This window comes from Bubalus bubalis, chromosome 18 (genome assembly GCF_019923935.1).
Source record: "Bubalus bubalis isolate 160015118507 breed Murrah chromosome 18, NDDB_SH_1, whole genome shotgun sequence".
NCBI classification, from domain to species: Eukaryota; Metazoa; Chordata; class Mammalia; order Artiodactyla; family Bovidae; genus Bubalus; species Bubalus bubalis.
The window spans coordinates 49723623-49749350 of NC_059174.1; the positions used below are offsets into that span (position 1 = coordinate 49723623).

At 51.7% G+C, this 25728-nt stretch overlaps 2 protein-coding genes across 5 annotated transcripts in view; both read left to right on the top strand.

Moving 5' to 3' along the window:
* The first annotated feature begins 1110 nt into the window (after positions 1-1110).
* Positions 1111-15068, top strand: LOC102416080 (cytochrome P450 2S1). Its single transcript, XM_006052071.4, has 9 exons — positions 1111-1587; positions 2847-3012; positions 5262-5411; positions 6164-6324; positions 6467-6655; positions 8982-9123; positions 10588-10775; positions 13486-13627; positions 13721-15068. The coding sequence occupies exons 1-9, from the start codon at positions 1414-1416 to the stop codon at positions 13900-13902; spliced, it is 1494 nt and encodes a 497-aa protein (XP_006052133.4). The 5' UTR covers positions 1111-1413; the 3' UTR covers positions 13903-15068.
* A 9203-nt stretch (positions 15069-24271) lies between these two features.
* Positions 24272-25728, top strand: part of AXL (AXL receptor tyrosine kinase) — a 35088-nt gene continuing 33631 nt past the window's right edge. For 3 of the 4 annotated variants that reach the window (XM_006052070.4, XM_025269145.3, XM_044930680.2), the window contains exon 1: positions 24308-24869. In XM_006052070.4, the coding sequence (XP_006052132.1) occupies positions 24806-24869 (64 nt within the window). In that variant the 5' untranslated portion in view covers positions 24308-24805. Of the gene's footprint in view, positions 24870-25728 lie in introns of all 4 variants that reach the window. The other variant, XM_044930679.2, reaches the window with a different exon arrangement.

The window sequence follows — 25728 nt, forward strand, 5'->3', positions numbered from 1 at the left end:
CTGTAAAGAAGGCAGAGAGCCGAAGAATTGATGCCTTCAAACTATGGTGTTGGAGAAGACTCCTTCCAGTCCCTTAAACAGCAAGATTGAACCAGTCAATCCTAAAGGAAACCAACCCTGAATATTCATTGGAAGGACTGATGCTGAAGCTGAAGCTCCAAAACTTTGGCCATCTGATGCAGAGAGCCAACTCATTAGAAAAGACCCTGATGCTGGGAAAGATTGAAGGCAGGAAGAGAAGCTGGGGCGGGGGATGAGATGGTTAGATAGCATCAGCTACTCAATGGACATGGGTTTGAGCAAACTCCAGGCATGCTGCAGTCCCTGAGGTCACAAAGAGTTGGACCCAACTTAGCGACTGAACAACAACAACATATATATAAGTATATTGTGTGTGTGTGTGTGTGTGTGTGTGTGCTGTGCTGTCTTAGTTGCTCAGTTGTGTCCGACTCTTTGCAACCCCTTGGACTGTAGCCCGTCAGGCTCCTCTGTCCATGGGATTTCCCAGGCAAGAATACTGGAGTGGGTTGCCATGCCCGCCTCCAGGGGATCTTCCTGACCCAGGGATCGAACCCAGGTCTCCCTGAGCTCTCCTTGCAGGCGGATTATTTACTGTCTGAGCCACCAGGGAAGCCCAAATATATATGTACATGTGTATATATTTTTTTTTTCCTTTTTCAGATTCCTTTCCATTCAGTTCAGTTCAGTTCAGCCACTCAGTCGTGTCCGACTCTTTGCGACCCTATGAATTGCAGCACGCCAGGCCTCCCAGTCCATCACCAACTCCCCGAGTTCACTGACTCACGTCCATCGAGTCGGTGATGCCATCCATTACAGGTTATTAAAAGACACTGAGCATACTTCCCTGTGCTATACAGTAGGTCCTTGTTGGTTATGTATTTTACATATTGTTAAAGGTCCCGTCCCCCACTCCTAGTTCATGGTGAAGATGTAAGATGCTGGAGGAAACCGGCTCAGAACCACCACACAAGCCCGCACACGAGCACACACACCCAGATAACAGTGAGGAAGGAGGTAGGAGCTCGGGAGGGCGGCGCAGGGTCGCCGCCAGGCACTAGGGTGTGGCCTCCGGGAGGCGGCCAAAGTCTCCGGCTTGCAGGTTCCTCCCCCTGGGTCCACGCCCTACCTGGGGCGCGGGGAGCGGTCTCTGCCCCCTCGAGCCCGGGGGACCTAGGACCGTTGGGGAGTGTGTCCCCGACACCAGGCGGCGGTGGTCCTTTGGGAGAAAGAAATCCGGCGGCGGGGAGAGAATCCCGCTCGCATGCAACGGGAGAGGCTCCGGCCCCGCCTCCCTCGGCCGGATTCCGGCGGGGAGGGAGGGAGCCGCCCCGCCCCCGACGGGCCGGGCCGCGTGGGGCGTCTGAGAACCTGAGAAGCCGCAGACCTGCAGAGATGGAGGCGGCGGGCACCTGGGCGCTGCTGCTGCTGCTTCTCCTTCTGGTGGTGACGCTGGTGCTGCCTGAGACCTGGGCCCGAGGCCACCTGCCCCCGGGGCCCACGCCGCTGCCGCTGCTGGGCAACCTCCTGCAGCTCCGGCCCGGGGCGCTCTACTTGGGGCTCCTGCGGGTGAGCGGCCGCGTGACGTCCCGGCTAGAGGAGAGCGGGTGGGAGGGGTGCCAGGGCCAAGAGACGCGAGGGGACCCCAAACCGGGAGACCACGCAGAGAGGCCCTTGAGTATCCTAGAAGATACAGGCGAAGGGGCTACGGATGCCCCGGGATGGGGTGGGAGTAAGGGTCCCGGGCTGAGATAGTTGAGGGAGTGATGGTGAGAAAGGAGGCTAGGGTGGGGATGGCACTAGGAGAGGCAGAGAATCCTGGAGAGGGTATGAGGGGTCGGAAGCAGGATCCAGAGTAGCAGGAGTCCCGGGTTAGAGAGACTGGGAGAATCCTAGGAAGGTTGGAGCCGGGTGCAGGGAACTGGAGCTGAGACAAGAGACCTCAAGCAGAAGAGACCGTGGTGGCTTGTCCCACTGGGAGAGGTATCGGGGAGATACAGGTGAGTCTCCTGAGGAGGGAGCAGAGAGTGAAAAGAAGGTGTGCCACCCCACCCCACCCCCCGCCCCTCACGCGGGGAGTTAGAGGCTGGAGGATTCCAGGAATCTGTCTGCCCAGACTGATGGGGATACGGGCTGGGGGTGGGGGGGGGGGGGGGCGGGGCGGGGGCGAGGTGGAGAATACGTGGAACTCAGCTAGGAGGGAGCTGGAAACTCCTGGGAAAGAGAAAGTGGGGGAGAGAAAGAAGGCTGGGGTGGCCCCAACCTCTTCAGGGTGGGGGGGCGGAGAGGAAAGGCCAGAGGTTCCCCATTCTGGGGTCCTCCATACAAGGCAAGGCAGGTAGAGGGCTTGTTTGAAGAGAGATAGTGCTGGTGCTTGGTGATATCTGCTCCCAGAATTTGAGTATTTAGCAGTGACTCAAAGGGGTGGTCAGTTTTTTTGGGGGGGGGGGCAGAGATTAAGGAAGCCCACCGCTATCATCCGTGCCCATTTTTGCCGCTATATGTCTGAGTTGTGGGAGTAACGGTGGGTCTTGGGTCATCCTGGCGTCAGAAGTTAGGGCTCTGCCGGGAAAGGGGACGGGGACCAGAGAGTGCATTGGGTGATGGAGTTTGGGGAAGGAGAGCTTTTGGGGGCAGGGGGCTGGGAGCCTGGTACAAAACAAGAACTGAATCTCCCAAAGGGACTATTTCCGTTTGGGGTGAGGCAGAAGCAGAAGGGGTCCCTCTTAGGTGGTTCATCCAGAGACAAGGGGTCGCGATGGAGACACAGACTTTGAGAGGCAGCAGCCTGCCGCACATCACTCACGCTTCTTGCTCCCTGCTCCCAGCTGAGTAAGAAGTATGGACCGGTGTTCACCGTGTACCTGGGACCCTGGCGGCGCGTGGTGGTCCTGGTTGGGCATGAGGCTGTGCAGGAGGCCCTGGGAGGTCAGGCCGAGGAGTTCAGCGGGCGGGGGACGGTGGCAACGCTGGACGGGACCTTTGATAGCCATGGTGAGTCACAAGGGGAGCTGGAGGCTGCTGGGTCCCTTCACTCAGAGCCTGCCACCATTTATTGGCCTGTGGCCTTCTGTGCGTGGTTCAGGGTCTCTGGGCCTCTGTTTCCTCATTTGTAAAATGGGATGATAACAGTGCCTATTACCTATTACTGAAGGTTGCTCAAAGTCAGCACTCATTAGTTATCTGGTTGTAGTAGAGTTATTGCTGCTCCAGGGGAAGCCGCAGGGTTGGGAGGAAAAGGGAAGCATTTGAGACACTGGGAATTAGTGGGCAAACTCTCAAAATGTACAAACGAGTCTGTGTTAAGATTGAAAGCAGGAGGCAAGTGCTGGGTGCTCTAGGGAACATAGCAGTGAATAAACAGCCTCAGCCCTGCTTTCCCAGAGTGCACAGGTCAGGAGGAGACAGACTTGTCACCAGATAGTCACAGTCCAGAAAGATCAGGGCTGGCCTGCGGGAAGCCCTGGGACTGGTGGAATCGGAGGAGGCGCCTGGCCCAGCCTGTCCAGGAGGTCTTCCTGAAAGATGCGGAGTCTGAGCTGAGACTCAGGGTTAGGGGAACAGTGTTTCAGGCAGAGAGATTAGCACCTACAAAAGCACGGAGGTGAGATGAGCATGCATTCATCGACTGACAACTTTTTATTACACCTGGCTGGGTACTGGGAACACAGCAGTAACAAATGTAATGACATGTTTTGCTGTGGAAGTGATGAGCTATGTGAGAAGACAATGAAGGGAGAGACTAGATTTCTAAAGCCAGGTGGTACTAGTGGTAAAGAACCCCCCTGCCAATACAGGAGACGCCAGAGACTCGGGTTCGATTCCTGGGTTGGGAAGATCCCCTGGCGGAGGAAATGACAACCCAGTATTCTTGTCTGGAAAATTTCATGGACAGAGGAGCCTGAAGGGCTACAGTCCATGGGGTTGCAAAGAGTCAAACATGACTGAGTATGCATGCATAGTCCTGAAAGCAGAACAGAGTGGACCTTTACTGGCCACAGGAGCAGAGGGAGTTGAGGGAGAATGGAAGGAATCAGGAAAGGCTTCCTAAAGCAGGTGACATTTAAGCTGAGACCTCAAGGCTGAGTGGAGTTAGTTCAGTGAGGAGGAAGAGGTGAGTGGTCCAGGCAGAGGAATCAGCAGGGGCAGAGGCAGAGGGGACATGCTGACACCTTTGAGGAAGTGAGAAAAGGCCAGTGTGGGTGCATGAGGAACAAAGCTGGAGACATCTGCGGAGCCTGATCATGCAGAGCCTGAGTCAAGCCAGACTTTGGGTTTTCCTGGAAAACAACAGAGTCAGAGTTAGAAAGGTCCTCTGGTTCCTGTGTGGGAGTCCAGAGAGGGGCTTGGGCTGGACCAGGGCTGGGGCCGTGGAGTGGGGAAGGGAGGTGGTCGGGAAAGGAATGCAGGACTCTGGGCAGGGAATGGGATGCTTGGTGGCTGAGCCAAGGAGAGATGCTGAGGCCAGTGTGGGGCCCAGTGGAGGGATGGATGGGCAGGGGACATCCAGAAGGAGGCATCCAGGAGGCCACTGTAGGCTGGCATTCTACAAGTGGAAACAGCTCAGAACAGGGAAGGGTCTGTCCAGAGCAAGTCTCTTGGATAAAGAGGAAAACAGTGCAATTCCTTCCTCCTCCTTCCCTGGACCCAATGCCCATGCATGCATGCTAAGTCACTTCAGTCATGTCCGACTCTTTGGAACCCTATAGACTGTAGCCCACCAGGCTCCTCTGTCCTCTGTCCATGGGATTCTCCAGCAAATAATACTGGAGTGGATTGCCATTTCCTTCTCCAAGGGATCTTCCCAACCCAGGGATTGAACCCGCCTCTCTTATATGTCCTGGATTGGCAGACAGGTTCTTTACCGCTTGGGCCAGCTGAGACCTGCATAAATGTTAAGATAGATAGATAGAAGGGTGGGAGGGAGGGAGAAAGAGGAAGAGGAAGGAAGGATAAATGGATGGGTGGGTGAATAGAGGAATAAAAAGATGGATAGAGAGAAGAAAGGAAGACATCTTCATTCACCTCGGTGAATTATCTGGAGTCTGGATAATCCCCGTTAATGACTCCCCAGGAGGTCAGCCTCTGATGCAAGGTTTGGCACTGATGGAGTACCTCCTGAGTCCTCCTCCCTGGACTAGGCTCATATGGACTCAGGACAGGGCACCTCCCTGGGAGGAAGGGAGGAGTCCTGGGGATCAGGGGGAGGGCCAGTCCCTCCTTGAGCCTAGCCGTCTGTGCAGGGGTGTTCTTCTCCAACGGGGAGCGATGGAGGCAGCTGAGGAAGTTCACCACACTGGCCCTGCGGGACCTGGGCATGGGGAAGCGAGAAGGCGAGGAGCTGATCCAGGCGGAGGCCCGATGTCTGGTGGAGGCGCTGCAGGGGACAAAAGGTCAGCGGCGGCCGAGTATGGCAGGAACTTCTTCCCTGGGGCCCAGGCTAGGAGCTCTGTTTACTCCGCCTCTGTCTTCCTCCACCTTTCGTCGGCCCTGCTGTCTCCCTGAGGGCCCGTGCCCCTGGCACTGCCACATCACTCTTTCTGCCTCTTCTTTTTCTCTGTGTGTGCTCAGTCATGTCAGACTCTTTGTGACCCTGTGGACTATAGCCTGCCAAGCTGCTCCATCCATGGGATTCTCCAGGCAAGAATACTGGAGCGGGTTGCCACATCCTCCTCTAATAGATCTTCCCGACCCAGGGATTAAACCCGCATCTCCTTCATCTCCAGCCCTGGAAGGTGGAATCTTTACCACTGGGCCACCTTTCTCTATTTTTCTGTTATTCTCTCCTGTAAGTCTATCTCTCACTCTCTCTCTCTTTTTCCCCCTGGCCAAGCCAAGCCAAGTGACATGTGGGATCTAGTTCTCTGATCACCCCTGCAGTGAGAGTGCAGAATCTTCACCACTGGACCCCAGGGAATACCCCATGTCCAACTCTCTTTCCCAGTCTGTCTCTCTCAGTATCTCTCTTTCGCTGACTCTGTCTCCCTATCTCTCTCTATCTCAATCTGCTGTCTCTGTCTCCCTCTGTGCCTGTCTCTTTCTGGTGGTGTCGGGCCTATTCCATCTCTGTGGACCAGCTCTGCCCAAGTCAGTTCCGCTCTGCCTGTCTCCATCACAGCCTCCCCGCTGTCCCCCCACTCCCCAGGACGGCCGTTTGACCCCTCCCTGCTGCTGGCCCAGGCCACTTGCAACATCATCTGCTCCCTAGTCTTCGACCTCCGCCTCCCCTACGACAATGAGGAGTTCCAGGCTGTGGTCCGGGCGGCTGGCGGCATCGCCGTGGGGGTCAGCTCCCCGTGGGGCCAGGTAAGTGGCTGGGACCCCTCTCTGGCCACCTTCCCCAAAGGCTCCTGCCCGCCTCTTCCAGGTAACCCCAGAGCGCCCTGTCCACCTGCCCCTCTGCCCTGGTGCAGGGCCCCCATGGAAACAGCTGACCTTCTCCCCGCAGACCTACGAGATGTTCTCCCGGTTCCTACAGCGCCTCCCGGGCCCCCACATGCAGCTCCTCGGCCACTTGGGCACCGTGGCCGCCTTCGCCGTGCAGCAGGTGCGGCAGCATGAGGGGAGCCTGGGCGCCTCAGGCCCCGCGCGCGATCTCGTGGACGCCTTCCTGCTGAAGATGGCAAAGGCGAGGAAGGTTAGGGTTGGGGGACCTCCTGGCCGGCCCCCATCCGGGTGGTGCAGCTGGGACGCTCTGTCACCCTCCCTCTTTCTCTCTGCACGTCGCTCTGTGAATGCGGGTCTGAGTCCCTTGCATCTTCTCCTGCCTCCAGCCTCAGCCCCCTGCCCAGGCCTCAAGCCCCTTGACCCACTGCTGTCAACCCTGACCGTCACTTCCCCACACCCACACAGGACAGTTCCTATCAGTTACAATCGTTTACTTACGAAACCTTGCAATAGAAAATTACACTAAGAAAGTCCTCTTTATTAATTAAGTGAGAACAACCAGCATATGAGAAAATTCGCAGTACGATGACCCCTGTAGAAATAACTAGTTTTTAATTGTACACACTTTGCAATTAGGGGAGATATTCAGGGCCACAGTCTTTGAATACATGCAGCCACCCTGTTCATGGAGAGAGAGGAATTTTTTTCTTAACTCTGTGGCCCTACTTTTATTTTTTTTTTTTTTGGCCATGCCACTCGGTTTGTGGGATCTTAGTTCCCCTGGGAACCCTGGGAATTGAACCCAGGCCCTCAGCAATGAAAGTATGGAGCCCTAACCACTGAACTGCCAGGGAATTCCCATTTCCTTTCATTTTTTGAATTAAAAAGATTTAATTATATTTGAGATGAACAGATATTACTGTATATAAAATAGATAAACAGATAGATAAACTGTATAGTACAGGGAAGTATATTTAATGTCTTGTAATAACCTATAATGGAAGAGTTTGAAAAAGAATATATATAGTATGATTCAGTTATATGTGTATAACTGAATCTCTATACATTCTGAATACAATCTGTATAACTCTGCTATATACTGGAAACATCATAAATCAACCAGACTTCTGTAAAAAATTAAAATGTAAAAATTTTGGAGGTTCTCTGGTGGTCCAGTTGTTGGGACTCCATGCTTTTGCTGCCTGGGTTCGATTCCTGGTCAGGGAACTAGGAGCCCACAAACTGTGTGGCATGATCAAAAAAAAAAAAAGAAGTATACAGTTTAGTAGTGTTAGATATTACATCATCACCACCCATTGCCAAAATTCTTTTCAGCCAGCAGAACTGAAATTCTGTACTCATTAAAAGACAGCTCCCCCGTCTTCCCTCCTCCAGCCCCCAGCCATCCCCTTCTACATTTTTTCTCTATGAATTTGACTACTCTAGGCACCTCATGTGTGTGTGTTAGTAGCTAAATTGTGTCTGAATCTTTGTGATCCTATGGATTATAGCCTGTAGGGCTCCTCTGTCCATGCAGTTCTCCAGACAAAAATACGGGAGTGGGTAGCCATTCCCTTCTCCAGGGGAGCTTCCTGACCCAGGGATTGAACCCAGGTCTCCCACATTGCAGGAAGATGCTTTACCATCTGAGCCACCAGTATTTGTCCTTTTGTGGCTTATCTCACTTAGCGTAATGTCCTCAGGATTCATTATCGCTGTACCTCGTGACAAGATTTCCCTCCTTATTAAGGCTGAATTGTATAAATACAGCACATTTTCTTTATCCATTCATCCATCGGTGGACACTTGGATTACTTCCACCTTTTGGCTAGTGTGAATAATGCTGTGATGAACATGGGGTGTGCAAATGTCCTTCAAGATCCTGCTTTCTATTTATTTTCTTGCTTTGTACTCTTTTGAATAAATCCCCAGAAATGGAATTGCTAGATCACATGGTAATCCTGTTTGTAGCTTTGGAGGTACAGCAGTCTATACCATTTACCATAATAGCTGCACCCTGCTTTTTTTTTTTTTTTTTTTGGCTGCACTGGGTCTTCTTTGCTGCGCTTGAGCTTTCTCTAGTTGCGGTGAGCAGGGGCTACTTTTCTTTGTGGAACACGGGCTTCTCATTGTTGCAGAGCACGGGCTTTAGGAGTGTGGGCTCAGTAGTTGTGGTGCACAGGCTTAGTTGCTCTGCAGCATGTGGGATCTTCCCGGACCAGGGATCAAACCCATGTTTACTGAGTTGGCAGTCGGATTCTTAACCACTGGGCCACCAGGGAAGTCCCCGCTGCACCCTTTCATATGTCCCCTTGGTGATAGGGGTTCCGGTTTCTCCACATCTTCATCAACACTTGTCATTTTCTGTTTGGGTTTTTTTAATCGTAGCCACTCTTTCATTTTTAAACCATTTCAAGCCAACAGAAGTAATGTCAAGACCCGACTTGCCCATACATTTTATTTAAACTCCCTGACAAAGCTTTTCACTTGCTGCCCTATGCCCTACACGTGGCTGTGCTGGGTCTCTACTGCCTGCAGCCCGTGTTGTCTGAGTCCCTCTGCTTGGTTTCTCCCAGGAGAAGCAAGACCCAAACACAGAATTCACCGCCAAGAACCTGCTGATGACGGTCGTGTATCTGCTGTTTGCCGGGACGGTGACCGTCAGCACCACGATCCGCTACACCCTGCTGCTCCTGCTGAAATACCCTCAGGTCCAAGGTAGGAGCCTTCTCCACCAGCCGGGCCCCGGAAACAGGAGGGAGGGCTCGAGAAGAAGAATATTCAGGAGAGTGGGCAGTCTGAGCCAGAGCATGGAGCCGAGAATGAGCCCGGACATCCAGGGTGTCTGAGGAGCGGGAAGTTTGGGGACTGCTGCTGCAGCCCGAGGCACAGTGAAATGAGAAAGGAGATGTCTCCGGCCTTGCTGCCTTGGTGGTACATTGTACGCCTAACCCTGAGCAGTGGGGAGACATGGAGGGCTGTTGAGCAGGGGAGGGCAAGGTCAAATTAGCATTTTAGAAAAATGTTTTGGTCTGTCATGAAGAAGTAGGTTGTAGAGTGTGAAAGAGGATGCCAGGAGGTCAGGGTGGAGCCAGGGCAGGGACCTGGGTGGGAGAGAACAGGGCTCTGCCAGGCTGTGAGGAGGGAAGAGGGCCTGGTAGGCAGGTGGTAGAGGATGACAAGGGAGGGAGGCGTCCAGGGACAGGCCCAGGGCTCTGGCCAGGGGATAGGGGAGCCGTGAGGCCACCCTGAGATCGGGGCAGAGGGATAAGGAGCTATTTCAGGGGAGACGCTGAGGCCGTGCGTGCGTGCTCAATTGCTCAGTCGTGCCCAACTCTTTGCAGACTGTAGCCCACCAGGCTCCTCTGTCCATGGAATTTCCCAGGGAAGAATACTGGGGCAGGTTGCCATTCTTCTTCCAGGGGATCTTCCCAGCACAGGGGTCGAACTTGAGCCTCCTACGTTGGCAGGCAGGTTCTTTACCACCGAGCCACTGGGGAAGCCCCATTTGGAGACAGTTTGAGTGTGAGGAGCCTGGGACCACCAGGGGGAGGCATCCAACCCGGGTCAGAACTGAAGATAAAAAACAAACTGGGGTTATCAGAGCACAGGCAAGACCTGAAGCTGTGTTAGTGAGGGAGGGCTAGGAATGTGCCCCAAGGCACTGCAGCATTTCAGGGGGAGGCCACTCCATCAAATGCCATCGAGCCAGTGGGATGGGATGACAGGGAAGCTGGGACCTGGTGGCCTTGGTGGAATGGAGTCAGCTGCGATTTCAGCTCACCAGGCCTCAGTGTCCTTATCTGGGAAATGGGGCTACATAATGGCTGCTCCCCCCCACCACAGGATTGCTGTGGGAATTGGAAGAAAAGAGACGTGATGCCCAGCACACAGGATGTCTGGGCTGTGGAGGGCCAGAGGACTCTCCCTCCCTGCCCGCCAGCCTCACGCCTAACCATAACTGATCAAGATGGGAGTTCCCTGGTGGTCCAGCAGTTAGGATGCCACGCTTTCACTGCCAAGGGCTTGGGTTCGATCCCTGGTCAGGAAAATAAGATTTGGGCAGCACAGCTAAATAAATAAATAAAAGTTTTAAGAAGAAGAAGAAGGTGAGATGTCCAAGGGGAGATCACAGGACCCCGCCCAGCCTTTGACCTCCAATTTTCCTCTTCTTGCGTGCAGAGCGCGTGCAGGAGGAGCTGATACGAGAGCTGGGGGCCGGCCAGAGGCCAAGCCTGGGGGACCGAGCCCGCCTCCCCTACACGGATGCAGTTCTGCATGAGGCGCAGCGGCTGCTGGCGCTGGTACCCATGGGAATACCCCGAGCCCTCACCAAGACCACCCGATTCCGGGGGTACACCCTGCCACAGGTAGGTTTTCCCATCAGCCAGACGCAGCGGCTATCTGTCCCCTGAGCCTTGGGTCCGAGCCCCTCGCTGTCTTTGTTTCTGGATCTTGGTCTGGTTTTCTGTGTCTTCGTCTCCCTCCTCTCTCTCTCTCCTCTCTGGATGACATCTTCCTCTCTTTTTCTGTTCTTGTCTCTGCACCTCTGTTTCCTTCTGTGTACATCTTCTCTTGCATTTTGATGCCGTCTCTGAGCCTGTTTGCCCATGTGTCCAATGGATCCTAATTCTTTATTGTTCAGTCGCTAAGTGGAGTCTGACTCTTTGTGACCCCACAAACTGCAGCCCACCAGGCTCCTCTGTGCCCCGCTATTCTGCCTCCTTCCAGTTGTGGCTGAGACAATCAGATAAGGTGACAGGCAGGGAAGCAAGTTGAGAACTGAGGGCCAACGGAGGCCTCTCCCCTCCACCCTCCCCATTCCTCTCCTCGCTGCAAAGGCAATCAGGCTCTCCTTCCCTCCACACCTACACACTTAGTTCCTGCCCCTTCATTTGAGAGCAACTCACAGCTAGCGCCACCAGGGGGCGACATCTCCCTGGAAACCGCAAGTGCCTTTCTGGCAAGCTGCTCCTTGAGTTCGTTGTAGAATCCAACTCAAAACAGTTAGAATCCTGTCCTGCTGTTTTCTAGCTGAGACATGGAGCAAATCACTTCGCCCTCCATCTACTTCTCTGCTAAGTCAGAAACAATAATATTATCAATTTGAAATTGTAAGGAATCTGTGAAATGACGCTTGTGAAACACCAAATGAGAGACTTCCCCAGTGGTTCAGTGGTTAAGACCCCCAAACTTCCAATGCAGGGGGCACAGGTTCAATCCCTGGTAGGGGAAGTAAGGTCCCACATGCCATGTGGCGTGGCCAAAAAGAAAAGCCCCAAACACCAAATGAGCTGTGCAGGAAGTGGGGCTCCTATGTACCCCGCAGCAGCAGCTACTGCCAAAGCAGCGACCATGGCAACGACAATAACTACGATAATGGCAACAGCAGTTACAGGCGTCAGTGGCTGAGGACCTGCTCTGTGCCAGATATTATTCTAAACGCTTTGCACGTCTTACCTTATTTAACCTTCGGAGCAACACTATAGCTTTATCATGCCCACTTTACAGATGCGGAAACTGAGCCCTGAGAGGTTAGATTTGCCAAGCTCACCCAGCCTGTGAGCAATAGGGTAGGATTTAAGCCCAGAGCCTATGCTTTAACCATTGCTATCTGTCTTTCTCTTCTTTTTTTTCATCTCTTTTCTGAACAGCAACAGTATGACCTTCTCCTCAGTGCTCACTCAACCTTCCCAATTCAGAGCCCCAGGAGCCAGTATCCTGGATAAAGGAGGTCCCTCACCCCCTCCTCAGATTCCTGACCTTCATTCACCCTCCACCATAGTCTTGGGAACACGGGGACTCTGATCTCAGCTGAAGGGACTGCCTGTCTCCCCAAATCTGAGCAGGGGGATGCCTTCATGGACAGCCCTCACCCACCCACCCTTCACCTTCAGAAAACCATAGTGGCAGAAAGCTGGACTCTGAGCTAAGTGGCTTAGGATAGCCACAGCTTAATCACAGCGTACCCTCAAGGTATAATAACAAATGTAAAAATAATAAGCTCTGCCAAAGCCATGTCCAGATGTTTGCCTCAAGCAAGTTGCTTAAGATCTCTGAGCCTTTGTTTTCCCATCTTTTTTTTTTTTGGTTGCGCAACTTGCAACTATTAATAGCTCCCTGACCAAGGATCAAACCTATGTCCCCTGCAGTTGAAGCACAGAGTCCTAACCATTGGACTGCCAGGGAAGTCCCCATCTTTAAAATAGGGATCATATTAATAACTGTTCCCTGGACTTGTTAAATGAAGAAGGAAATGGCAACCCACTCCAGCACTCTTTCCGGGAAAATCCCATGGACAGAGGAGCCTGGTGGGCTATAGTCCATGGGGTCGCAAAGAGTCAGATACGCCTGAGCACTCACACATACCTGCAGACTTGTTAAAAAGATTTAGTGAGTTTGTGTATCTTTGTGAGTAAGTATAATATGTGTATATAGTATATACGAGGTAATATATGTAATACTTAATAAGATGCCTGATCCGTAAAAGTACTCAGTAAACATGATGCTGCTATGTTTTGTGAGTCAGTTTCCCCAGACTCCAGACTGCTGTGTTCTGCCCTCAGGAACTGAAAACCTCGAGGGTGAGGGATATTTGTAGTTTGGGGTGTTTTTTATATTTTTTTATGTCCCCACTGTTTTCCAAGAGCTTAGGGGCCAGAATTTTGGAGGCAGGGCGGGGTTGGGGGGCGCTGTACTGGGTCTTCGTTACGGAGTATAGTTTTCTCTAGTTGCCCCTCGGCATGCAGGATCTTCGTTCCCCAACAAATGTCCCCTGCGTTGGAAGGCAGATTCTTAGCCACTGGGCCACCAGGGGAGTCTGGATATTTGTGGCTTTGTTATGACCTCCCCTGGTGGCTCAGATGGTGAAGAATCTGCCTGCAGTGCGGGAAATCCCTGGGTCAGGAAGATTCGATCCCGGGTTCGATCCCTGGGTCAGGAAGATGCCCTTGGAGTAGGAAACGGCAACCCACTCCAGTATTCTTGCCTGGAGAATGCCATGGACGGAGGAGCCTGGCGGGCTACAGTCTATGGGGTTGCAAAGAGTCGGACATGGCTGAGCGACTACCACCAACACAGGGCACAGAGGTCTTCCCCCTTCTTGGCTCCATCCTGCATGACCCCGCCGTCTTCGAAGAGCCCGAGGAGTTCAACCCAGGCCGATTCCTGGATGCGGACGGGAAGTTCAAGAAGCACGAGGCGTTCCTGCCCTTCTCCTTAGGTATCTTCTGGGGCCGCCCCTGCCCGCTCACCGGTCCCCCTGTGCCTGGCAGGGAGGGCGGCTGGCCCAGCGCCACCTCTCTCTTCCCTCCAGGTAAGCGTGTCTGCCTCGGGGAGGGCCTGGCTCGGACCGAACTCTTCCTCCTGTTCACCGCCATCCTGCAGGCCTTCTCACTGGAGGGCCCATGCCCGCCGGGCACCCTGAGCCTCCAGCCGGCCATCAGTGGCCTTTTCAACATCCCCCAAGCTTTCCAGCTGCAATTCCGGCCCCGCTGACCTCCACCCCACCCCTACCTGCTGTGTGGACCGGATGACAGAGGGAGCCTTGGGAGGGTGGCAGCCTCGACGGTGGGCATGGACACGGCTGTGTCTCCAGAGCCACGCGTCTACACCACAGGCAGCCTCATTCACACCCGTGTAGGTGTATATTCACACACGTATGTTCAGCCTCCACATCCACAGGGTCATCAGCACCCAGACACACCCACGAGAACCATAAGGCAACTGCACCACACTGCTTTCTAAAGACAGAAATTCAGCCCATCTGAAATCACAACCACATACCCAGATAACCCACCAACTCAACACACAGCACAACCACCCTGGACTCATAGCCCACACATGGGCATTCAGCTGCTGCCTTTACAACTCACGGAAATGGCCACAGTGTTTGTGGCCCACATGCCCTCTGAGCACATCAAATTTACCGGTGCCACCGTCTCTGGGAGCCTGGAGCAGAGACCCCGGGCTGGGTCACATCACCACACACATGTCCTCGGAGAGGTATGTCCCTTGGTGACCCTACTGCTATCTAGGCATAAGACTGTCGCCATCCACAGGCCCCCAACCCTCGAAGGACACAGCCAGCCCACATGTGTGTGACACAAGCCTGACTGCTGGATATCTCCCCGATAAGACACAACACAGCCTCGGGGGCCGCAGTTGCGGCCTCCTCTGCACCTTCAGCCAAGGGCATCCCCTTTGCAGGTACCCTGATCCTCAGAAGCCCCCAAATACAGACACAACCCAGTGTGCAATTGTGCACACAAGCCTGGGGACCAGGTAAAGTTGGACACACGTGGACCCCCAGGCCAGGGTAGCGCGCACGCGCGCACACACACACACACACACACATACACGCCAGCTTATATCAGGGACTGAACCCATGTCTCTTATGTCTCCTGCATGGGCAGGCACGTTCTTTGCCACTGCGCCTCCAGGGAAGGCCTAGCCTCCCCTGCTCGGCCCCCCGCCCCCACCAGCACACACACTGACCCACCGTCCTGACTCTGCATCACAGTCCCAGCTAGACCCCATGGAAGGAGCCAGATTCCAGTTCCCCGTGTCAGGGAAGAGGCCAGGTCTGACGTCCTTGCCACTTGGAAGGTCCCCATTTTGCAATAAAAGTTTGTTTCTGGCCCCAGGGCTGGGCCTAATCTGAGTGTGACAGTGTCCATCATTGTGAGTAAGGGGTGGGGACGGGGGTCCACCCCTCCCTCGAGGCTAGGCGGGAACTGAAAAACATGGCCCCCGCCTACCCTGGCTGTTGACATCAGTAGCAGATGTGGAGGTGGGGGGGAGGGGAGCTGTCCTAGGCCTCACTTCCGGTGAGGCTGGCAGGGGGAGGGGCAGGACTGGGGGCGGGGGCTTGGGGCCGTGGGGGGACCTCAGTTTGGGACACCCCGAAGGTGACCTCCCAGCACCCTGGGCACCCTCCCAAACTGAAAGCAGATGCTGAAACACAAACCCTACCCTTCAGTCTGGCCTCTCCTGCCACCCCTTCCCTCCCTTCTCTTCACAAGGGAGCCAGAAGCATCTTTTTATTTGTCAACTATCTAGTAAGGAAGTTTTCAAATATACAGTAGTAGAGAGAATAGGACAGTGGGCCCGTGACCCGGCCTCATTCGATAAACCATCAACTTTCTGCTAATTTTATTTCAGCAGTCGTTCTCTTACGATGATTTTAAAGCCAATCTCAGAAAATAATTGAATACACATTCCTAATAGGAAAAGACATTCCCCCAACATTTTTTTTCCATTTCTTATTTTCTTTTATAAAGTCAATATGTTGGACCTGACGATTTTTTTTCTTTTAAAATATTCATTTATCTATATATTTATGGCTGTGTTGGGTCTTAACTTCAGCACGCCAGCTCTTCATTGCAGCACGTGGGCTTCTCACTAGCTGTGGCTCACAGGCCCAGTAGTTGAGCCTAGCTGCCCCGTTGCGGGCTTAGTTGCCCTGTGGCATGTAGGATCTTATTTCCCTGACCAGGGATCGAACCCGAGTGCCCTGTATTGCAAGTCAAATTCTTAACCACTGGGCCCACCAGGGAAGTCCCCCCTCTCCTGCAACATTTTATTATGACAATTTTCAAACATGCAGCAAAGTTGAAGGGATTATTCGGGAACATCCGTGGGACACTACCTACATTCTCCCACCTTGGTTGCCTTGCTTCATCAGTTCATTTCTATCCACCTGCCCATCCAACTCTTTTTTCTTTTTTAAGGCATTTTAAGACAAATTGCAAAGACTTCCCTGGCAGTCTAGTGGTTAGGACTCCACCCTTCCACTGCTGGGGGTGACGTGGGGGGAACAGGTTCAGTCTCTGGTCAGGATACTAAGATTCCACATGCCATTTGGCACAGCCAAAACAAACAAAAGATTGCAGATATAGGCCTCTGAAAGCTTCAGCGATGCATAGATTGTTGGCTAAAGTTTTTTTTTTTTAATTTTCCATGATGTCATCACTTTATTTTTTGGCTTAAGTTCTACGGAGGTAGCACAGAGTAGTGATATGATAGAAAATAGAAAGACGAGACTGGGGTTACATCTTAACTTTGCCACTTTCTAGTTAATGATGCCTTCACTGAGGGTTGAGCATCTAAAAGACACACAATTTAACATGCTCCCAAAGTAGGGGGCACAAGTTTGATCCCTGGCCAGGGAGCTAAGATCTCACATGCCACATGGCATGGCCAAAGAAATAATTAAAAACAAAAACAATAAAATATTTACTTAATTTAAAGGAAGGGATGTGAAAAATTCTGGAACTTCACAGGCACCAAAATATATGTTACGTTCTTGGGTTTATTATTAATGCTACTTTTCATGTCCTGGACAGAAGAGCCTGGTGGGCCACAGGCCATGGAGTCACAAGAGTTGGACACGACTTATCGACTGAATACTCACTCACTTTTTATGTCAGTAGGCTACGAAAAGGAATGAATGAGGTTTGAGGTTTGCTCTTTTTATTTAAATTAAGGCAGTGGGGATGTCTTTGGTGGTCTAGTGACTAAGACTCCATGCTCCCCATGCAAGGGCATGGGTTCAGTCTCTACTCAGAGGACTAAGTTCCCACATGCGTAAGGTGCCACCTAATTAATTAATTAAGGCAACAACTAGCTTTCCTTTGCTAGTTCACATTCAGGAAAATTTGGAACCAGAAATACCAGCAAACTCATTTATTTATGGAACGATGGACCTTGTACTGCATTATTATGAAAGTTGACATATTAGAATGATTGTAGTAGCAAGCAAAGAAGAACATAAACTCAGAATGGCTTAACAATAATTATTGGACCCCAAAGTAAAAGTATTTACAATTAGTGTGGTCTTCAGTTTTTTTGGGGGGGGAGTGGGTAAAATATATCCATTTATCATTTTCACCACTTGTAAGTGTATTAAATACCTTCACAATGTATAACCATCACACTATCTATACACAAAACTTTTATTATGTCCAACAAAGGCTCCTAACTTATTCAAACAACTCCCCCTTTAAAATCTATTCTTTCTTTTTTTTTTTTTAGCCATGTGTCTCTCGGGATCTTAGTTCCCCAGCTGAACCCATGCCCTCAGCACTGAAAGCTTGGAGTCCTAACAACTCGACCGCCAGGGAATTCCCTAAAATCCACTTTTTAGAAGTCACAACTCTGGGGTTTCCCTGGTGGCCCAGTGGTAAAGAATCCACCTGCCAAAGCTAGAAGCACGGGTTGGATCCCTGATCCAGGAGGATCCCATATGCCACAAAGGAGCTGAGCCGTGCCCCACAACTACTGAGCCTGTGCTCTAGAGCTCGGGAGCCACAGCTCCTGAAGCCTGAGTGCCCCAGAGCCTGTGCTCCACAACAAGAGAGGCCGCTGAAGTCAGAAGCCCGCGGCTTCTGCAACTCTGCTCACTGAAACTAGAGAAAAGTCTGCACAGCAACAAAGACCCAGCACAGCCAAAAATAAACAAAATGATTTTTAAAAAGTCACAACCATGATCCACATTTTCACACCTATCACAGTTAGCTCTTTTGCAGTGTTAGTGTTCGTCTTTCCCCGAAGGTTCCAGAAATGTACTTTGTGGTCGTATTTTCTCAAATCAGCACTCACAGGCTCACCCCGCAGTGCCTTCATTTGGATGCTGTACTCAGTCTCTCAGTCCTGTCTAACTCTGCAACCCCATGGACAGTAGTCCACCAGGCTCCTCTATCCATGGGATTTCCCAGGCAAGAATACTGGAGTGGGTTACCATTTCCTTCTCCAGGGGATCTTCCCAACCCAGGGATCGAACCCATGTCTCCTGCATTGGCAGGTGGATTCTTTACCACTGCTCCACCAGGGAAATCTTCTAAGCTGTAATCATTCCCCAGTCTTTTGACTGCTACTTATTTTTTTTAATTTTTATTGAAATATAGTTGATTTACAATGTTGTATTAGTTTCAGATGTACAGCACAGTGATTCAATTATACATCTACATAATTATATAATTCTTTTTTATATTCCCTTCTATTATAGGTTATTATAATGTATTGAGTATAGTTCCCTGTGCTATATGATAGATGCTTGTTATCTATTTTATATATAGCCAGGTATATATTTTAATCCCAGATTGTTAATTTATCTCTCCCCCTTTTTCTCCTCTGGTAATGCCACTAATTTCTTGAAGAAACTGGGTCACATCCCACATTTGGCTGATGGCTTCTTGGGGGTGCTACTCAAGAAAATGTCTTTCCATTGCCAGGAATTCCCTGTAAACTGGGAGTTAGATCAGATGTGGGCTTATTCTGGCAAGAGCTCCTCGCTAGGGAGTGCTGGGTCCCTTGCCAGCATCAATAATAAATTGTCCCATGTAGTGTGTCCAGGTCTTGATGCCCCTGTTAGAAAGTTTCCCATCAACCTTTCACTTACTGGTCTCAGTAAAGCCATATTTATTTATTTACAGCTGTCCTGGGTCTTCATTCCTGCAAAGGCTACTTTCCAGTTGCCGTGCATGGCGTCTCATCAAAGTGGCTTCTCTTATCATGGTTCCTGGGCTCTAGAACACAGGCTCAATAGTTGTGGTGCCCACAGGCTGAGTTGCTCTGCAGCAATGTGGGATCTTCCCAGACCAGGGATTGCACCTGTGTCCCCTGCACTGGTAAGCGGATTCTTTACCACTGAGCCACCAGGGAAGCCGGAGATCTTTGGAAACCAAATCAAATCAGGTCACTCCCCTAATCAAACACTTGTGTGCTGTTGGTGGGAATGTAAGTTAGTGCAGCCACTATGGAAAACAGCTTCGAGGCTCCTCAAAAACTTAAAAGTAAAATTGTTATATAGGATCTAGCCATCCCACTTCTTGATATATATCCAAAGGAAACAAAATCAGTGTCTCAAGAGATATCTGCACCCCTGTGTCCATGGTAGCATTATTCACCATAGCCAAGACACACAAACAAATCTGTGTCAGCAGATGAGTGGATAAAGAAAATGTGACATAGGAACATGCCTTGTGGTCCAGTGGTTAAGACTCTGTGCTTCCACTGCAGAGGACAAAGGTTCAATCCCTAGTCAAGGAAGTGTCACACACTGATGCAGACAAAAAAAAAAGAAAAGGAAAGGGAAAGTGACATAGATAAGTGGCAGAATATTGTCCAGCCATAAGAAAGATGGAAATCCTGCTATTTCTGACAAACATGGATGAACCTTGTAGACATTATCTGAGTGAAATTAAGTCAGACAAACTGTAATATGATTACTTATATGGGGAATCTTAAAAAAACTGAAAAATCACGAAACAGAGAGGGATATAATGTACTAGGTGCCTGGTAATCATGGTTAATAATACTGTATTATACATATGAAGGTTGCTAAGAGAATAGATTATTTTAAAATTATTTATTTATTTAAATTGGGGCATGTGGGATCTATAGATACAGCATATGGGATCTAGTTCCTCAACCAGGGATTGAAACCCCCGCCCCCGACCGCCCCCACCCCCAAAATTGGCAGCATGGAGTCCTAGCCACTGAACCACCAGGGAAGTCCCAAAAAAAGATTTTTTTTTTTTTCTGCTGTGCAATTCAGCATGCGGGATCTTAGTTCCCTGACCAGGAATTGAACCTGGTCCCCCTGCAGTGGAAGCAGAGTCTTAACCACTGGACCCCCAGGAAAGACCCCTGAAAGTAGATCCTAAATATTCTCTTAACAACAACAAAAAAAACCTGTCACTGTGTAGTAATGGAAGTTAAACTAGACTTACAATGGTGATCATTTCACAATATATACAAATACTGAATGTCTGTGTACATCAGAAACTAATGTAATGTTGTATATCAATTATCTCTCAATTAATAATTAACAGGGGCTTCCCTGGTAGCTCAATCGGTAAGGAATCTGCCTGCAGCGCAGAAGACCCAGGTTTGATCCCTGGGTCAGGAAGATCCCCTGGTGAAGGAAAGAGCAACCCGCTCCAGGATTCTTGCCTGGAAAATCCTATGAACAGAGAAGCCTGGTGGGCTACAGTCCATGGGGTCATGAGAGTTGGAACAATTTGGCGACTAAACCACCACCTATAATTAATTAATTAAATGAAAAAGTAAAAGAATGGTGGTTGCCAGGGACTGGGTGAGAAATGGGGAGATTCTGGTCAAAGGGTACAGAGTTCCATTTACAAAATGAATAAACTCTGGGATGTAATATACAACCTGGGGAACATAGCTAATACTGTCTTGCATATTTATTTATTGATTGGCTGTGCTGGGTTTTTGTTGCTGCACATGGGCTTTCTCTAGTTGCATATATTGGGAGCTACTCTCTAGTTGTGGTGCTCTGGCTTCTCACTGTTGTGGCTTCTTTTGTTGCAGAGCACGGGCTCTAGGGCCCATGGGCTCAGTAGTTGTGGTACAAAGGCAACTAGCTCCGAGGCATGTGGAATCTTCCAGGACCAGGGATCGAACCCGTGTCCCTTGCATTGCAAGGCAGATTCCTAACCGCTGGACCACCAAGGAAGCCCCTGTAGTGTATACTTGAAATTTACGAAGAAAGTAGATCATAAATATCCTCACCATCCACACCAAAAAAATGGTAACTGTGGGAGGCAACGAATGGGTTACCTAAATACATTGTGGTAACCATTCCACAATACATACATGTAGTGAATCATGCCATACCCCTTAAATATGTTATACACTTTTGTCCATTGTGTGTGTTAGTCACTTAGTCATATCCGACTCTTTGCGACCCCACGAACTGTAGCCCGCCAGGCTTCTCTGTCCATGGAATTCTCCAGGCAAGAATACTGGAGTGGATTGCCATTCCCTTCTCCAGAGGATCTGTCCGACCCAGGGAGTGAACCCCGGTCTCCTGCATCGCAGGCAGATTCTTTACCACTTGAGCTACAGAGAAGTCCTTTATACATCTGTCCATTATACATTGATAAAGCTGGGTAGGAAAAATAGCCCCCTAGTGCATTCTATCATATTTAAAATAAAAGCCCATAGTCTTCCTTGCCAGGCTGACACCCTCTCTGACGTCACTTCCTCCGTGACCCCCATCCATTCAGGCCACACGGGTCTCCTCCTTGGAGTTCTCCGCAAGCTGGCCTCCAGGCCTGTGCACTGACTATTCCCTCTGCCTAGAATGCCCTTCCTTACATGACTCACTCACTTGCTAATTTACTTCAGACCTTGATCGTAACCTCAGAGAGGCCTTCCTTGACCACCTTCCCTAAAACAGCACTTTCCACCCCCTTGATATCCTTTCCCTTGATGTATTTGTCTTCACTGCCCATGATGCATCCTGATAAATGTTTCTCTGGTAGGCTCAGTAGTTGTCGCACTCAGGCTTAGTTGCCCCACGGCACGTGGGAACCTTAGTTTCTCTACCAGGGATCAAACCCATATCCCCCGCATTGAAAGGCAGATTCTTAACCACTCAGGACCACCAGGGAAGTCCCGAGCAAACAGTTCTTGAGAGAATGAACACAGATTCGACTTGGCCGTGCACACAGCAGGTCCATTAGGTGCGTATGGTCCCCCAACATATTCAAACAAGTGGGCAGATCATTGCAAATATTTGCATCCCCCCTCCACAATGCCATAATAATTAACTGACCCCTTTATGAAAGATTTTTACAGGGTGGTGGGGACAGAGTGATGACCAAGACATACCCAATGCCTGCTCTCTTAGAGCCCACAGACCAGCAGGAGAAGGAAGACACAAGACACACAGTTGCACCAATAAATATATCATGAAAACTCATGCAGCGTCACCAAAGAAAAGGACAGGGACTTCCCTGGTGGTCCAGTGGCTAAGACTCAGCTCTCCCAATGCAGGGGGCCCAGGTTCGATCCCTGCTCGGGGAACTAGATCCCACACGCCACAGCTGAGAGTTCTCATGCCACAACTAAAGTTATCACATAAAGACCTGGTGCAGCCAAACAAACATGCAGATAAATGTATTTAAAACAAACAAACAAACAAAGAAAAATATTAAATAAATAAATATATTTAGAAAAAAACAAACAAAGAAAAGGACAAAGTGCTGGGAGTGAATAACACGGGGACCTAGAGTTGACTGGGAAGTACCAGGCAGTGATGCCATGGAAATGGGGCAATTGAGATGGGGCTGAGGGGCGTGCAGGAGCTGGGGACAAAGGGCTACAGGAAGAGGCCCGGAGACCTGTAAGCAAGAGAAAGGAGCCAAGTGGTGGACATCAGGGGGCACGAGGCAAGCAGTTTGGGGGTTTATCATGGAAGATTTGGGACAAAGGAGGAAATGGGTTTGATTTGGGATTGAGAGACAGTCTTTTTCTCTTTTTTTGTTTTTTTCAATATCTATTTATTTGGCTGTGCGGAGTCTTAGTTGTGGCATGCAGGATCTTTAGTTGTGGCATGTGGGATCTAGTTCCCTGGGCAGGGATGGAATCCGGGCCCTTTGCAGTGGGAGCTCAGAGTCTTAGCCACTGAAGCGCCAGGGAAATCCCAAAAGACATTCTTCTTGCTATTGACTGGTTAGAGGGAGGGTGAGTAGAGGCCAGGAGACCAGGGAGGAGGCCAGAGCAGGAGTCCAGGTCGGAGAAGATGGGGCTGGACCAGGCTGAGGTCATGGAGAAGAGAGCAGGGCCAGGCAGGAGAGAGGTTTGTTAGCTGAGTCTAATCCTCCATGGCAGCTAGAAACTTACTGAGGGTAGGAGGTATTTGAGAAGACCCTGAGGGTCAGGAGGCAGGATAGATGCTGAGGTCTCCACTGAAATATAAGACAGCTCAAGGAGGGTGCTAAGCCTCAGCCCTGAGTGCCAAGTTGAGAAGCCCAGGGCTCATCCCGAGGGCAGTGAGGGGCCAGCGTTAAGCAGGGAGGGAACGGGGTCAGATTTGAGTTTCAGAAACATCCCTCTGGTTACAAATGGGAGATGGGTTGGAGGAGGTAAGGCCTGGGAGGAGGCCAAGGCAAGGTCCTGGTGGGAAAGGATTGAGGAAAAGGGACGGGTGGGCGAGACCTGGAGAGGCTGAAAGGCATTTGTGAGGAGCTGTGGGGATACCAGTACAGAAGCAGAACGGCCAAGAGCAGAGAGTTGGGAGTTCAGCCTGTCTTGCACAAACACGCAGGCTCAGAGAGACCACACACACACACACACACACACACACACACACACACCCCATGTGCAAAACACATGGGGAGGGGAAATGGACAAGCTGGAGAAACCAGCACATCTGCACCGGATCTGCAGGATCAGAATACGCAAACCACCAGAGGGAGACATGCAAGTGCCCAGAGACAGACCTGTGAGATGCAGAAAAATCAAGGACACCTAGTCAGCTGTCGTTACCACGTGCGCCGGAACTACGAGTGCCCTGTCCCTGTAGCCTGCCAAGTAGGTTCTGTCCTTATTCCCAGCTTACAGATGGAAAAACTGAGGTTTAGGGAGGCCGGTCCCTTGTAAGGTCATGGGGTTAGTGGCAGAGGCAGGATTCCCATCCAGGTCTTCAGGCTACCCCCACCCCAACCCCCGTGAGTGCCCACCCACTGGCATCCTGCTTCTGTGCCCATGTTTGTTGGTCTTTATTTGGTACTAGGGGGTATGATGTTCCCCCCACCCCGCCCCCGCATCAGTGCACCCCGGGGATGCCCACACAGCGGTGTCCTCCCCTTTCTGGTTTCTGAGACTTTTTTCCAGGAATGGAGGCGCTCCTGACCCGGCTTGTCTGAGTGTGGGCCGGCGGCATGTCCCTGCGTGTCTCCTCCTGTCCCAGCCTCTCGTGTGTGTCTGTGTGTGTGGATGACATCTGAGTTTGTATGTGTGTGTATGTCCTGGTCTGAGGAGCTGCGAGTGCAAAGGGGCAGTGCCTGGCTGGGCTGGGCTGGGGGTGGAGGCAGGGGAGGGGGGCGTCGCAGAGGGGAGTGGAGTTCTGGAGGAATGTTTACCAGACTGCACGGAGAGAGAGCCCAGAGGGACAGCGCCCAGAGCCGGGGTACAGAGCCGCTCAGCTTCCCTGCCCCGCTGGCCCCAGAGCAGGGGCACAGCGGCCAGGGGCCCCTGCCCCCTCCTCAGCTTCGCTCCAGGGCCCCTTTAAGACTGAACGGGTCCTGTCTCTCTGAGTTAACCCCTCGAAGTCCAGGTGGCCTCTTGGGCTCCAAGCCGGTGGGCGGAGGCAGAAGCGACAGGGAGCCAGGGGCGGAGAAAGTGTTGCCCGAAGTCTGGGAGGGAGAGAAGGAGGCAGAGGAGCTGGGAAGGCGGCCCGCTGAGCCGAGCCCGCGAGGGACACCCCCCAACCACCACGCTGTGCCAGGCGGGCAGTGCCAAATCAGGGCGGGGGGAGCTGGGAGCTGGGGGGAGGGTCGGGGACAGCCCGGCCCTGCCCCCTCCCTCGCAGGGTGCCCAGCAACTTCTGAGGAAAGTTTGGCACTGACTGCTTGGTGCCCCGAGGATGGGCAAGGTCCTGTTGGCTTGGTGCTGGGCGTTGTTCTGCTGGGGGCGCGTGGCTCCCAAGGGTGAGTGAGGATGGGGGGCCTGTGGGGAGGGACCTCTCGTGGAGGGGCTGGCGGAGGAGAAGGGGAACGGATGGCAGGTGTTTGAGGGGGGCGGCGCTGAGTCCTGAGCCGGCTCGGGGGGTTTCCTTGGGACAACAGAGAGGGGGACAAGGGGGGACACAGAGACAAATCAAGAGAGGCCGGGAAAGAAAAAAAAGGGGACCCTTGAGAGAGGAACAAAAGGACAAGAAACAGAAACTGGGAGCCCCAGAGATGGGGAAGAGATGGACACAGAACAATGGGACAGACAGACAGGAGACGCGGAGGGCTAGGGGCTGGGCTTGACCTGGGGGCCTCGCAGAGAGGGGCTGAGCGGAGGGTAAGGGACCCCGAAGTCAGGCAGCAGGGTGAGGAGGCTCCGGAGCCCCGGGGGAAACTCCCATCACTGTCACCCCCACTTCTCCTCACCCCAGTGCTACTTGTACGTGTGCCCCACCTCCAGGGCTGGGGGCTCTGCCTTCGCCCGCCATCTCTGTGGGTCTCCATTTCTCTGTCTTTCCCTCGCCCTGTGCTCAAAGTGTCTCTTATCTACGTCTCTGTCTGCGTCTTTCTGTCTCCCTCTGTTTGTCTCTCCCCCAACTTTTTCCCCTCTAGGTGGGTCTCTCCGTCTCTCATCCTCGATCTCTCTTGAGTCTCTGTTCCTCTCCGTCTGCCTGACTTTCTCCGGTTCCGCTCTCTGTCTCTCCTTCCCCATTTCTCTCTCTCTCCCCTAGCTCCCTCCCATCTCCTTTTCTTCCCCACCATCCACCAGCCCAGTCTGTGAAGTCTCTAGAGACCCTAAGCAGGGGCAGGCCAGCCGGGCAGTCAGGGCGTGGGAGGC

Excerpts from the sequence above, each read along its gene's own strand:
- LOC102416080 (XM_006052071.4), top strand. The coding sequence starts at position 1,414 with ATGGAGGCGGCGGGCACCTGGGCGCTGCTGCTGCTGCTTCTCCTTCTG. Across the intron at positions 10,776-13,485 it reads GGGGGTACACCCTGCCACAG|GGCACAGAGGTCTTCCCCCT; the intron begins GTAGGTTTTCCC and ends CCACCAACACAG. Across the intron at positions 13,628-13,720 it reads GTTCCTGCCCTTCTCCTTAG|GTAAGCGTGTCTGCCTCGGG; the intron begins GTATCTTCTGGG and ends TCTTCCCTCCAG.